The 13,529-nt window shown below is 42.9% G+C and overlaps 1 protein-coding gene across 1 annotated transcript; it reads right to left on the minus strand.

Annotated features, from left to right (window-relative positions):
- Positions 1-12,575: 12,575 nt before the first annotated feature.
- On the minus strand, positions 12,576-13,529 carry LOC138905386 (uncharacterized). Its single transcript, XM_070193907.1, has 3 exons — positions 13,254-13,529; positions 13,032-13,139; positions 12,576-12,974 (listed from the first exon to the last, which is right to left on the minus strand). The coding sequence occupies exons 1-3, from the start codon at positions 13,527-13,529 to the stop codon at positions 12,576-12,578; spliced, it is 783 nt and encodes a 260-aa protein (XP_070050008.1).

Raw genomic sequence — 13,529 nt, forward strand, 5'->3', positions numbered from 1 at the left:
GAAAAAGAGGTCCTTGCCATTGTGTTTGCTATTGAGAAGTTCCGCCCGTACTTGATGAGTGCAAAAGTCATTGTCCACACGGATCTTGAGGCACTTTGCTATCTTATGAGCAAGAAAGATTCCAAAGACCGGTTGATGAGATGGGTGCTTTTATTTCTAGAGTTTGATATTGACATCCAAGATGGAAAAGGAAGTGAAAACCAAGTGGCGGACAACTTGTCTCATTTGGAGGAGGAGGGGAGGCTGCATGATGGCCTTGAAATCAATGACTCCTTCCCCGATGAGCAACTCTTGGCTATTTCAATAAAAGAGGTGTCATGGTTCGCAGATCTAGCAAATTTCCTTGTAAGTGGTATCATCCCGAATGAGTTCTCTCCAAACCAAAGGAAGAATCTCAAACGGGATTGTCAAGACTATTATTGGGATGAACTGTACCTTTTTCGGATTTGTACGGATGGAGTAATTAGAAGATGTGTACCGAATGAGGAACAAGTTGAAATTCTTGGGGCTTGTCATTCTTCGCCATATGGTGGTCACCATGGTGGAGCAAGAATGGCAGCCAAAGTGTTAAATTGCGGTTTCTATTGGCCCACCCTTTACAAGGGTGCAAGTGATCTAGTCAAGCATTGTGATGAATGTCAAAGGGCCGGTGGAATCTCAAAGAAAAATGAAATTCCCCTCACCACTATTTTGGAGATTGATATTTTCGATGTATGGAGTATTGACTTTATGGGGCCTTTTGTGAGTTCTTATAGAAACACCTACATCTTGGTCACGGTTGATTGTGTGTCCAAATGGGTTGAGGCTGTTGCTCTACCCAACAATGAAGCGAGAAGTGTGGTGGCATTTTTGAAGAAAAATATTTTCACAATATGTGGTACTCCCAGGGCTATCATAAGTGATGGGGGGTCGCATTTTTACAACAAAGCTTTCGACACCTTACTTACCAAGTATGGTGTCACTCATAAAGTCACAACTCCCTATCATCCACAAGCAAGCGGTCAAGTGGAAGTCTCCAACCGGGAGATAAAGGGTATTTTGTCCAAAACTGTGAATGCTTACCGGACAGATTGGTCCAAGAAACTTGATGATGCTTTATGGGCTTATAGGATGGCTTACAAAATACCTATCGGAATGTCTCCATACCGGTTAGGGTTCGGAAAAGCCTGTCATCTTCCGGTGGAACTTGAGCACGAAGCCACGTGGGCTTTAAAGAAGTTGAATCTTGAGTGGGATGTCGCCGCCAACTTAAGGGTGGCACATTTGAACGAGTTGGATGAGTTCCGGTATCATGCATACACAAGTTCGTCCTTACACAAAGAGAAGATGAAATATCTTCATGACAAGTGCATTTGGAACAAAGAGTTTAAAGAGGGTGATCTTGTGTTGTTGTTCAATTCGCAGTTACGGATGTTTCCCAAAAAGTTAAAGTCTAAATGGACTGGCCCGTTTGAGGTTGTGGGTGTGACACCCTTTGGTGCTTTGTACTTGAAGAATAAAAATGATGAGGTGTTTAGAGTCAATGGTCACCGGGTGAAGCATTATCTGGAAAAAGTTGGTGATGGCCACGTCGTGGCGGTAATTCATTTCAAATGATGGTAATCTGCGTCGTGCCGCGATGTTAATCGGGCACTTCTTGGGAGGCAACCCATGTTTCTTTTTCTTTAGATAGGTCTTATTTTGTGTTAACTATTTTTGAAGTGTGTTGCAGGAACTGTGCTCAGAAAAATTGGCTAAGTATGGAAACAGTGCGGACCGCACATGTATTGTGCGGACCACACAATTTTGAATGCTATAGCAGAAGTCAATTACGGCCGCACAATTCTTGTGCGGACCGCACAATTTGAGATGGGAAAATGCAAACTCTCTGAAGTTTGTTTGTCAGAGAAATGGCCAAAGTGCGGCCGCACAAGGAAATTTGCGAACCACACCAACATCTATGGTCGCACAGCTAATTATGTGGACCGCAGATCAATGAAGGGAACTTGAACAACAGGTAATAGAGTGCGGACCGCAGAAGGAATTCTGCGGCCGCACTCTTCTCTTGAACCCTTAGCAAAAACCGGTTGGTATAAAGAGTAGCCCTAATGCTACTGTTGAAACTTTCCAATCTCTGAGAAATTAAAACAAAGGCTAAAATCTTGCACACAACTGATTCAATCATCTGCCACTTAATTGAGCCTCTGTGATCACTCCTTAACACAACTTCATCACTGGTATGTTCAAATCATTTCTAGGATTCTTCAATTTTCTTAGTTTAGTTCACAATTTGTTAGTTATTTTAGACCATTTATCAATTTCATATCTATGTGGGGTATGAATTATGTTGGGTAAACTCCTAGTTGATATTTGGGGAATGGGTATTTGGTTTTTCATGTTTAAGTGCTACTACAATGTCCAAATTATGCATAAAATTGAAACCCTAAGAACTCTGCCTGATTACGTTTTGAAATATGTGGCCGCACAAGGAATCGTGCGGTCCGCAGAAGTATAGATTAGGCTTTGGCGAAGCAAGATTGTGTGGACCGCACTTGAAATTGTAAGGTCCACAAAAATTTAATCGCGGCCGCAGAAACGTGTGTGCGACCGCAGATCGGGGCATTCTCTGTTTTTTGAAAGTTGCCAATTTCAAGTGCCCATTGTGCGGCATCACTCAGAAAAGTGCGGACCGCATTTCAACTCTACGGCCTCACTTTAAAATTGTGCGGTCCGCACAACCAGACCTGCGGCCGCACTTGCAATTGTGCGGACCGCACTTTCATACCCTGCAACATGTTTTGTTCTGTGGACTTCTGATTATCTTCTCTTGAATTAGAACTGACTCCTGCTGTTGTTTGTTGCAGAAAATGGTTAGATCATGTGGTCGTGGTGATACATCAAATGGGAGGGGTGAACCTTCTAGAGGCAGAGGCAAAAGCAATTTACCCCTCGCCCTCCAAAGAATAATCAGTAAGAAAGTCACAGCAGGCCGAAGTAGATAGTCGGAACCCTCCGAGTCAAGTTCATACGCCCCGTCTAGGGAAGCATCGAAGGGAGACTCAGTGCAAGAGCAGCCTGCTGTGCAATCACAGCCACAGCTGCCTCAGGATAGATACCAACTTAGAAACGAGCCTAGCTCTTCTGAGAGCACTTCTGAGGGTTTGTAAGGTAATAGTCAAGCTTCAGAGCCTTCATCCACACATGTCCCCAATGCACCTGCTACCACAGTGGATGTGGATAATCTCCCGGATGATGGCTGAGGGGGTGATACCAGAGTAGTCGGCCTTGAGAGGTCGAAGAAGAAAGAAATTTGGGAAGATAGGTTCGTCAGTCTTGCAGCCTTCTCTAGAATCAGAGAGTGGTGGCCGTCGAGATCGCTCACTCTTGAGCGTCAGTTCTTGTTGAAAGACCTTGATAAATAGAACTCGGTGGTGTCGAAGCAGTTCCGGGAGCGGAAGGGGTGGACATGGTTCACTAAAAGTGTGTTAGATGCCAAAGAGTACTTGGTCCGGGAATTTTATGCCAAGGTGGCGTACATAAAGAAGGGGACCAAAGTGACAAAAGTGAGGAACCTAAAAGTGAGGTTTGATCAGAACACCTTGAACACCTACTTGGGGTTTGAGGATGTTGAGCCAGTGCAATATTTGGAAAAGCTGGCTATGGGTGATGCAGCTCGCCCATGGCTAGCTGAGATTCTGGCAGCTCCGGAACCACCACCACCATGGATCACAGCAGGGATTCCTATTCACAGGAACACCCTGAACTTTGAGGCAAAGGGATGGCAGACGTTGGTATGCAGCAGGCTAGACCCATGCCAGAATGAGACAAATCTTTCAATTCCTCGAGCAATGCTATTGTCCTCTATCATGGCCGGGTACCCAATAAATGTGGGTGTCGTGATGTCGGCCAATACTATCATTGAGTACCTTACATATGCGGGGGTAGAGCCGAGGGATTTTGATACCAAGGTGCGGGCGAAGAAGCCCTTCTCATGGTATTCTTTGACGGGTGGTGGAAACCCAAAGAAAAAGGGTCAGCCGACTACTACCGTAGGCTAGATGGATGAGCCTTCGATGGTAGCTGCAGAGTCAGCCGACATGCCTTCTACTTCAGCAGTGCCTTTTACTAGTGCAGCTGCCATGCCTCCACCTCCTTCTTCAGAGCCTTCAGCTTCAGTTCCCCCCACCTCGACTTTAAGGTCGGTGCCTATGCCCACTCATCCACTATCTGCGCTGTGAGTCTCCCAGACATAGGCGAGCCTCAACAACTGGATGTAGACAGCTACTGCAAAGCTATCTAACTTATCCAGTGTTGTTGCAGCACAGCCATCCACCCCGATACCCTTGATTCCTCTGACAGTGGAGGACACATTGAAGAATATCTTGGAAAACCAAACCACCATCATGAACACCTTGGTAGCACATGGATCAGTGATTGAGGAGTTGGGGAAGCAAGTAAAGAAATTGAGGAAATCCCAGGCGTCCAAGAAATCAGTTTACAGGTTGAGGAGAGAGGTGACCAAGATAGCAGCAGCTGAAGAGCATCCATTCGATTTGCTCATAGGGTCATACCCACCAACATCAGCAGCTCCAGCAGCACCATCTGTTCTAGTGGCACCAGCTGGCCAATTTGAGGAGCCAGACATGGTTGCCGACACTGCTGAGGCAGTACGACAGATGTTCACCAAGCCACACCCAGTTACTCCCAAAGCCGAGGATGATGAGATCCAGTTAGTGAAGACTGAGGGCGGTGACGCTGCTATGGACACAACCACATAAGGATTCCTCTTCACTCTTACCCCTCTTTATTCTTAATTTGTTAAGCATTGGGGACAATGCTTACTTTTATTCGGGGAGGGGGGGTGGAGTTTATTGGATATTTGGATTATTTGACATTTGGTTTGTAATAACTAATAACATTTTCCTTTTTCTTTTTATCATGTATAGATTTTCCTCTTTCTCTCTTTATTGATGTATATATTTTCTCTTTTCCTCCCTCATTATGTACATTCATTATGCTTGCAGTAGCTTGCTTTGTAGCCTCTTTATTTTATTTTCTTATTAGTCAAAGTTTAATTCAGTAGCTTCTTTTTAATCTAATAGCTTCTTTTTAATCTAGTAGCTTCTTTTTATGTTTGAGTGGACAATAACCCTTTGATTTTCTCAATGTCATGGTTCTTTCCAAATGTAGTTTTTGTGTGAACCGGGTGACTCTTCCCAGCGATGGATGTCATGACAACTTTCTTAAGGGATTGAGTCCGTTTTTGGTGTTTAGGTAAGAATAGTAGTAATAAGGAATAAAAAGACCTAATTGAATCAAGTTCGAAGAGTCAAATATGCTTCACTTGGTACCAACACACTTAACTACATGCAAATGGTTAGAAACAAGTTTCTTTTTGGAAAGAAATAGCTCTAGTTAGTGACCTTGTGACTCTTGTGTTGACTTAGGCAATTATCGAGTGGTTTAGTCGAGCCATAGTGATTTTCAAATCTTGATTATGATCATTGTGGGCCCTCGACTCTATCCTTTTTAACAATCCAGTTGCGTGAGAGGTGAGATATTTTTGTTTCAAGTCCAAGTACCCGTGCATATGGTGAGATATTTTTGTTTCAAGTCGAAATTTTAAGTTTTGCTTGGCTTGAGAAGTGATTGTAGGCTCTCCTTGACCCGCTTAAAATTTTCCATGGCCCACCAATATTTTTATCTCTAGTCAACCCATTTGAGCCTAAAACCCTCTCATTTGATCACCATGTTACAAGCATTTACCAGTTCTGTCGTGACCCTCTCTTGGCACCCGAGCTTTCCTTAACACTCTTGTGAAAAAATTAGCTGAAAATGTAAGTTTGGGGGAGAGACAAGGAGTTTGAAAAAGGTATCAAGGCACAAAAAGAGAAAAGAAATGAAGAGAAGAAAAGGCAAGAAAAGGAAATATGAACAAAAAGAAAAATGCAAAAAGAAAGTGAATAAGTAGAAGAGTTGAAAGGGTTTCAAAGAATAGTAATGATGCAAGGCATGTAGAAAACAAAGAAGGAGAAAATGAATATCATAACCAAGAAGGAGTGAAGCTAAGTCTCTCCAATCCCCCTATGGAAAAGAAAATGCCTCAAAAAGTTGGCAAAGCATGAGCCGATAAGAGAAAATGGAGTGCTTAAGGAAAGATGAACATGTTCTATCATAGCACATCCAACCTTAGTCCAAATTCCTTCATTGCATTCTGAAAAGGCCCTACGTGATTTCAAGCCGTGCGAGCTTACATTAGTGGTGATTTACATGAGGCGCAAGCCTATGGTACTTAAAGACGTACTTGTGACATTCTTTTGAGAGAGATGAGCGAACCTTTCACAAATCTTTGAATTGAGTGCTACATTCTTAAGTGAGATAAGAAAACAGAGAGTAGAAGAGAAGGAGTTTGGGATCCACAATGACCTGCATGAAAAAGAGAGCTTCCTTGATGAATTAAGTCAGCTCTTGATGCTCAAGTGTCATATTAGAACTATTTGTGCTTAAAAGTTCAACCCATTGCCTTGTTAATAATTCATAAGTGTGTGGGTAATTGTTGGTCCCAAATTGATGTGTGATTGATTAGCTGGAGTAGCTCTGAACTTGTGGAGGTAGAAAATACCTTATTTGCTTGAGGACAAGCAAAAGCTTAAGTTTTGGGGGGTGATGAGTGGGGATTTTAACTACTTATTGGCACCTTTTGCTTTCGTTTTAGTCCAAAAGCGTTTAATTGTGTTCCCAAAACTGATGAAATATGCTTAATTGCAGGAATGGTGGAAAATGAGCTCAAAAGATGAAATTCAACTCAAAAGGAGTAATCTGAACCAAGGACAAAAACAGGCACAGAAGCTCTAAAGTGCGGAGCACAGATTATCATCTGCGGCCGCAAATTGTGCAGAAGAACTTGTCAGAGATCTGTGAGAAGTGCGGTCCGCACATGAGATGTGCAGCCGCAGAAGCAAGGCAAGACCGGAAGTTCAGAGAATATGCATATCAAGTTCAATGGAAGTGCGGACCTCACAATTATTGTGCGGCCGCAGAAGATCAGCTATGCGGCCACAGTTGCATTTGTGCGGACCGCAGAAGAGCTATGCGCAGCCGCACTCAGAAATGTGCAGACAGCAAAAAGAGAGAGATGCGGCCGCGGTTCAGAATTGTGTGGCCGCAAGATTCCAATCCTATCAGTTTGAAGCAAAAGTGCGGACCGCACATGGAATTGTGCGGCCGCAGAACCTCCGAAAGGGCATTTTTGTCCGAAAATTCCTGCTCTGTATAAATAAAAGAGTTTCACTTTTTTAGGTCAAGTTTTGACATCAGCAGATACAATAGTCGTTTTTCTTTACTCTCTTTAGTAGTTTTTGCCATTTTGAGCTTTTTGAACATAGATTTCTTTATTCTAATTATCAATATGGGTTTAATTATTATTTCTTCTTCTTCTATTTCTTCTGTCTTAAGCATGAGTAGCTAGATTTTCACTAGGGTTGTGACCCAACACTAGAGTGTAAACTTAATGGGTGTTTGAATTATGGCTTGTTTATGGTTGGGTGTTTATTATTTAGCCTTGTTCTTGCTTTTAATTGTAGAATTAATGGTTGCAAATATTAGTTCATGCATATTTGACTTGATCTCTACTTGAGAAAGTCGGGACTTACTATCAATAGATTCAACCCTTTAATTGGGACTAGAGATACTTGAGCTTGTTATCAACCATTTTGTTCTACACCCATTTGGACTTGAGAAAGCCAAATTGGGCAAAGTCACTCTCTGACCGAGAGGTATTGAGTGGGTACTCAAGTGTTGATGGCTATAATACACCCCGGCCAATAAAACAAGCTTTAAAGTTTACAACTCATTAGGCAAACATCTAGGTGAAGGTCATAGCCCTAGGTCTTTTTATCATTTGAAAAACAACAAAAATAATTTCTTAGTTTCATTACTTAATCTTGCAATCTTAAATTGGAATAGACATAGAACATGCATCAATTTGTGGAAGTGTAATTTGATATAGTTCATACTCATACACTGCAATATATACTCCTAAATCCCACGTATAACTCCCTATGGAATTCGACCCTAACTCCTTGTTGGGTATTACTATTGAAATCGACTATTTCATAACCTTGAATTGAGGTGTGAACTTGGACGAGATCAACCACACATGGAATTGTGTGGCCACAGGTCAATTTGTGCGGCTATAGAATCACTCAACCTGCAGACTCGAGCAAAATGCAGACCGCACATGGAATTGTGCGGCCGCAGAACCTCCCGAAAGTAATTTTTGTCAGCGAATTTTGGGCCACTATAAATAGACGAAAATCACCTTTTTAGGTAAAGTTTGGTAGTTTTTTGAGCTGTAGCCATTGTAGTTTACCACTTTGGGTAATTTGTGACCAATTTGGGTTAAAAACACTATAGTTTATCATTTTAATTTTATATTATGGCTTTAATTAGTGTTTCTTCTTTATTTTCTTCAATTTCTACTATGAGTAGCTAGACATTTACTAGAGTTGTGACCCAAACCTAGTGTGTAAATCTTATGGGTAATTAATCAATGCTTTTTTAGGATTGGGTATTGGTTATTTAGCCTTGTTCATACTTTAATTTAAGAATTAATGGTTGCAAACCTTGATTCATGCCTTTTTGACGTAGTCTTTACTTGAGAAAGAGAGACTTAGTCTAGTAAAACTTGGCTAACAAGAAATTAGGCTAGTTAAGCTTTTGATTAGAATAATTAAAGGGTTTAAACTAGAGTTAGGAAAAACTCAACTTGAGCGCATATCAACTATTTGGTTTGATACCCAATTGGGCTTGAGAAAGCCAAATTGGGCAAAATCACTCTATGATCAAGAGGTATTGAGTAGGTAATTTAGAGTTGAGAGCTATAATACACCCCGATCACTAAAACAAGTGTTAACGTAACTAACCCACTAGACGAACACCTAGGTGAATGTTACATCCCTAGGCCTTTTGCCTATTTGAAAACAGCCAAAAATAATTAATCAATTTCTAGTTTCATTTCTCTAGTTAATCATTGATAGTATAGTTTATAGAAGTAATTTGCAAAACCAACTTGTTTGAAAATGTATTTAAGTTATTTCTTCTACACGCACCAAGTGTACACTCTAACACCCATTCTTAGCTCCCTGAGGAAATCGACCCCGACTCATAGTTGGGTACTATTCTTCCAATGACCTCTTTCACTCATTGTTGAGTGTGGATTCGGAGTGGATCAACCGACTTATGTCGTTGTACTCAAATCTTACTCTCTTTCTTTTAGGTTCAGTCAGGGGGGTACAAAAAGGAACAGGGCACCCGTGCCCACGTTTAGAAGGAGAAGGACCGTTATGCGTCTGCCTCCGCCCCCGTTTTGGCTGCTACACCTTCTGCCTCCGCCTCCATCTTAGATGTTGTGCCCACTCCTCCCTCGTTTTCACTCATTGACGAAGATGACAAAGTCTCTCCCCGTGATGGGGACCTGAGGCCCCGCAAAAATGAGGTTGTGGACGTAGGAGGGGGAGTTCCTTTGGTCGTCAATTTAGTAGAAGGTGAATTCATGCTTCGGGAGACGGTGACAATATACATTGGAGATGATGTTGGGGTGACCTCCAATGCCCCACAACTGGAAGAGGCTGATGAGGGTGTGCCTTTGCGCCCCGATGAGGAGATGGTTGTAGGGAGGACGCTTAATACAGCTTCGTGTCTGCAGGGAAAGAAGAGGCCTCATCTTCTAGGCCGACAAGGACAAATGAAAGGACATTATTGACGAGGGAGATGAGTCATGTTTCGACATGGACCCTGACGATCCTAGGATGATTGATGAAGGGCTCATTCAAATCGAGGTGAGGATGGAGGGGGGGGGGGTTCAAGGACCATCAGGATTCCAATGTATCGTAATTTGCTGAGGAATACCGCAGAGGTGGTTCCCGTTCTCGGTCCTCTTAGCTCCGAGGCTAAGTGTGAGACTCTCAAGAAGTTGGTCGATAGTACTGTGTGGAAGAACATTGTAGGCCACGCTCTCAGGGTAAGTGTGGTTATATTTCATTCTTTTTCCTTCGTCTTAACTTGTTTCCAAACTTTAACTTTTGCCTTCCTTTGATTTGCAATCTATTATTCTGGAAATTGAGAGTCCTTGGAGGGAGAAAAGGCAAAGACATATATTTGAAGTTGAAAGGTAAGTATGAGGAGTACCGTGGGAAGTACAGGGACCTTCGGAAGCGGCTTCGTGAGGAGGGCAGCGTGTCGGCCTTGAGAAAAAAAATGAAGAACAAAGGTGAGGAGCTAAGGGCGATCGTAGAGAGATTCAGCGTTCTCGAGGGAGCGTTGAGGAGAAAATATGAGGAGCTCGAGTTGAATAAGGGCGTGGAGGCCCAATGCAGTGACCTTCAAAATCACCTGGTTCAACTGCAAAGCCAGTTGGATGGATGCCAGCTCGAGATCGATGCTCTAAGAGGGGAAGTTGCTGAGAAGCAGCAGATGCGCATGGAGGCAGAGTCCTCTCGATCGGAGGCTTGAAAGGAGATGGAGGTTTTGGAGTTGGCGAATAGGGCTCTCCATTCCAAGTGGTGAAATATTCTATCTACGGCCGAAGGCAAGGAGTTCAAGCTCGAGGAGAGAGTTGGGAAGTTGGGTAAGGAGAACTCCGAGTTGCATGATCGAGTTGCGGCTCTTGAGGACGAGAATTCCCAACTGTTTGTGAGGCCCTCTGTGTTCAATGTTTCTGAGCATCCTAATATTCCTCGTGAGCAGTACGAGGAGTGGATCCAAACTGAAGCCCGGCTGGACGTGATCTGCGATTTAAATAAGGTGGGCTCTATTTCTGAGACGGTCCTCAAGGAGGCTCGAGTTAAAGCTCGTGAGGCTCGGTTTGCTTGTGACTATCATCCTGCCATGAAGGGTGTAGACCGGCTTGCAGATAGTGCTTGGTATGACTTCGCTTACAGTCAAGGTGAGGATGGAGAGGGCGTCAGAGGCTGGAATGGTGATGGCCACTAGTTTTTGTTTAACTTCTTGTATATATTTGTTGGCGTCTTCGAGCGCTCATGTAAAAACTCTTGATCTTAATATCAAAGTGGACATTTTCTTTACATGCACATTTTTTTGCTTTTTATTTCTGTATTTGCATATTTTGCTTCTATATTCCTTTTGTTGTTATCCTCTAGGTTGTCGTAGCCTTTAGGCCGAATAGTCGTGGGCCGTATCGTCCCTTATTCAAAGTAGTGGAGTATGTCTCTTAGTTGAGATGTGGCCAATGATCGATAGGTGTTTTTCAATCTAATTGAACACACCTTTAAGGTTAGTCGTGGATGAGGGCCGATAGGTGTCGTTCGAGCTGGTCAAACCTACCTTTAATTTAAGTCGAGGCCAGGGGCCGATAAATGTTGTTCGAGTTGGTCGAACGTGCCTTTAAGTTAAGTCGAGGCCAGGGGCCGATAGGTGTTGTTCGAGCTGGTCGAATGCACCATTTTGGAGAGTAGTTTTGACGGACGTGCGTCTTTATTATTTCAACATTATTGTTTCAATTAGATCGTTTTCGCCCTTAGGCAAATTTTGGAGAAAATTACAAGTTTTGGGTGTTGGCTGGCGTCCTAGCCAGTCCCAGTATATCTAGTCCCTTCACTGTTCGACTTGGAGATTCTTGAGGAGTTGGGCAATGAAAAAATAAGTCCTCTCATGCATTCCAACGTGTAGTGTCCCGCTCTTCACCTCATTAAAAACCTCCTTAAGAAAACCCTATTGGGACAAAACTCAAGTGAGGAAAAAAAGTGCAACTTATGGGGCATTGCTTATTTTTCAAAAGTTGAAGTACTTGAGATGGTTGATATTCCAATTGTTTGGTAGGAGCTTCCCTTCCATAGGGTCTAATTGGAACGAGCCCTTGTATGCTTTGCCTATAATTTGTACGGTCCGTCCAGTTAGTTCCCAACTTGCCTTCTTGTGGATCCCTGTTTGCTTGGGTTTTGGCTTTGAGTACGTAGTCCCCGATATTGAGCAATCGAACCTTTGCCTTTTTGTTGTGGTAGTGTTTTGCTTGTTGTTTCTGACCAACCATCCTTATGTATGCCATGTCTCGTCGCTCTTCGACCTCGTTGAGATCTTGTCTCTTATTCTCGTCATTGTTAGTGCCGCTTTCAAGGGAGTACCTCAGGCTAGGTTCTCCGACTTTGACTAGTATAACTACTTCTGTTCCGTAGACTAGGGAGTAAGGTGTCTCTCATGTGCTCGTCTTCGGGGTAGTTTTATCCGCCCATAATACTTCTGGCAGTATTTCTAGCCACAGTCCCCTTTGCCTCTTTGAGTTTCTTCTTCATAATGTTTAGTATTGACTTATTGGAGGATTCTTCTTGTCCGTTGCCAGCTGGGTGGTAAGGAGTTGAAAGTATCCTTTTAATATGCCATTTTTTGAAGAACTCGGTGGTTCTTCTTCCCGTGATCTAGGGCCCATTGTCACAACTTATTTCTTTAGGTAGGCTGAATCGGTAGATAATGTTTTTCTATATGAAAATTATTACCTCTTGCTCATGAACTTAGGAGAATGCCCCTGCTTCCACCCACTTAGAGAAATAGTTAGTTAAAACTAAAAGAAATCTTACATTACCTCATCCCGGCGGAAGTGGACCCACAATGTCCATTCCCCACTTAATAAATGGCCATGGAGAGGTGACCGAATAGAGATGTTCGCCTACTTGGCAGATTATTGGGGCGTACTTATGACACAACTTGCACTTCTTCACGAATTCTGAGGCGTCTTTCTTCATAGTAGGCCAATAATACCCAACCTGTATGAGGCACCTGACGAGAACTCGATCACCGAAATAAGCGCCACAATGACCTTCGTGGACTTCCTCGAGAGTGCATTGGTTTTGGTTTGGGAGTAAGCATTTTGCCAAGGGGACGCCGTACGCTCTTTTGTATAAGTTGTTGTGAAGAAGGTTGTATCTAGCATCTTGCATTCTTAGCTTTTTAGCTTCCTTTTTGTCATTTGGGAGAATGTCATCCTACAAATAAGTAATAATACAATTGCACCAGTCCCAAGTTAAATTTACAGATCTTACCTCGATTTGGTCTAATGCTGAGCTGAGGAGATGAACTATACTCTTATCCCCAGGAGTTATACTTTTGGTAACGACGGCTAACTTGGCGAGACTGTCTGCTTCGATGTTCTGATTTCATGGAATTTGGTTAATCTGGCACTCATCGAAATGGGGTAACAATCTGCAGATCTCGGTTTGATACTTCTGCAACCTCTACTCTTTGATTTGGAAAGTCCTAGTAACCTGGTTGACTACGAGCTGAGAATCACAATGAAGCTTTAATCGCTTCGCTCTGTACTCGAGTGCTAGAGTTAATTCTTCAATGATGACCTCATACTCGGCCTTGTTGTTAGTCATATCTGGGTATCTTATGGATTGATGAATTACCTCACCGGTGGGAACATTTAGTATGAGTCCTAGCCCGGACCCACATGCATTAGATGCGCCATCGGTGTGCAGGGCCCAAAGGTCATGTATCTGAAGAGAAGCTTGAGTGGTTTCCTTTTCAGCCTCATGCAT

The sequence above is a fragment of the Nicotiana tomentosiformis genome, chromosome 2, assembly GCF_000390325.3.
Source record: "Nicotiana tomentosiformis chromosome 2, ASM39032v3, whole genome shotgun sequence".
NCBI lineage: Eukaryota > Viridiplantae > Streptophyta > Magnoliopsida > Solanales > Solanaceae > Nicotiana > Nicotiana tomentosiformis.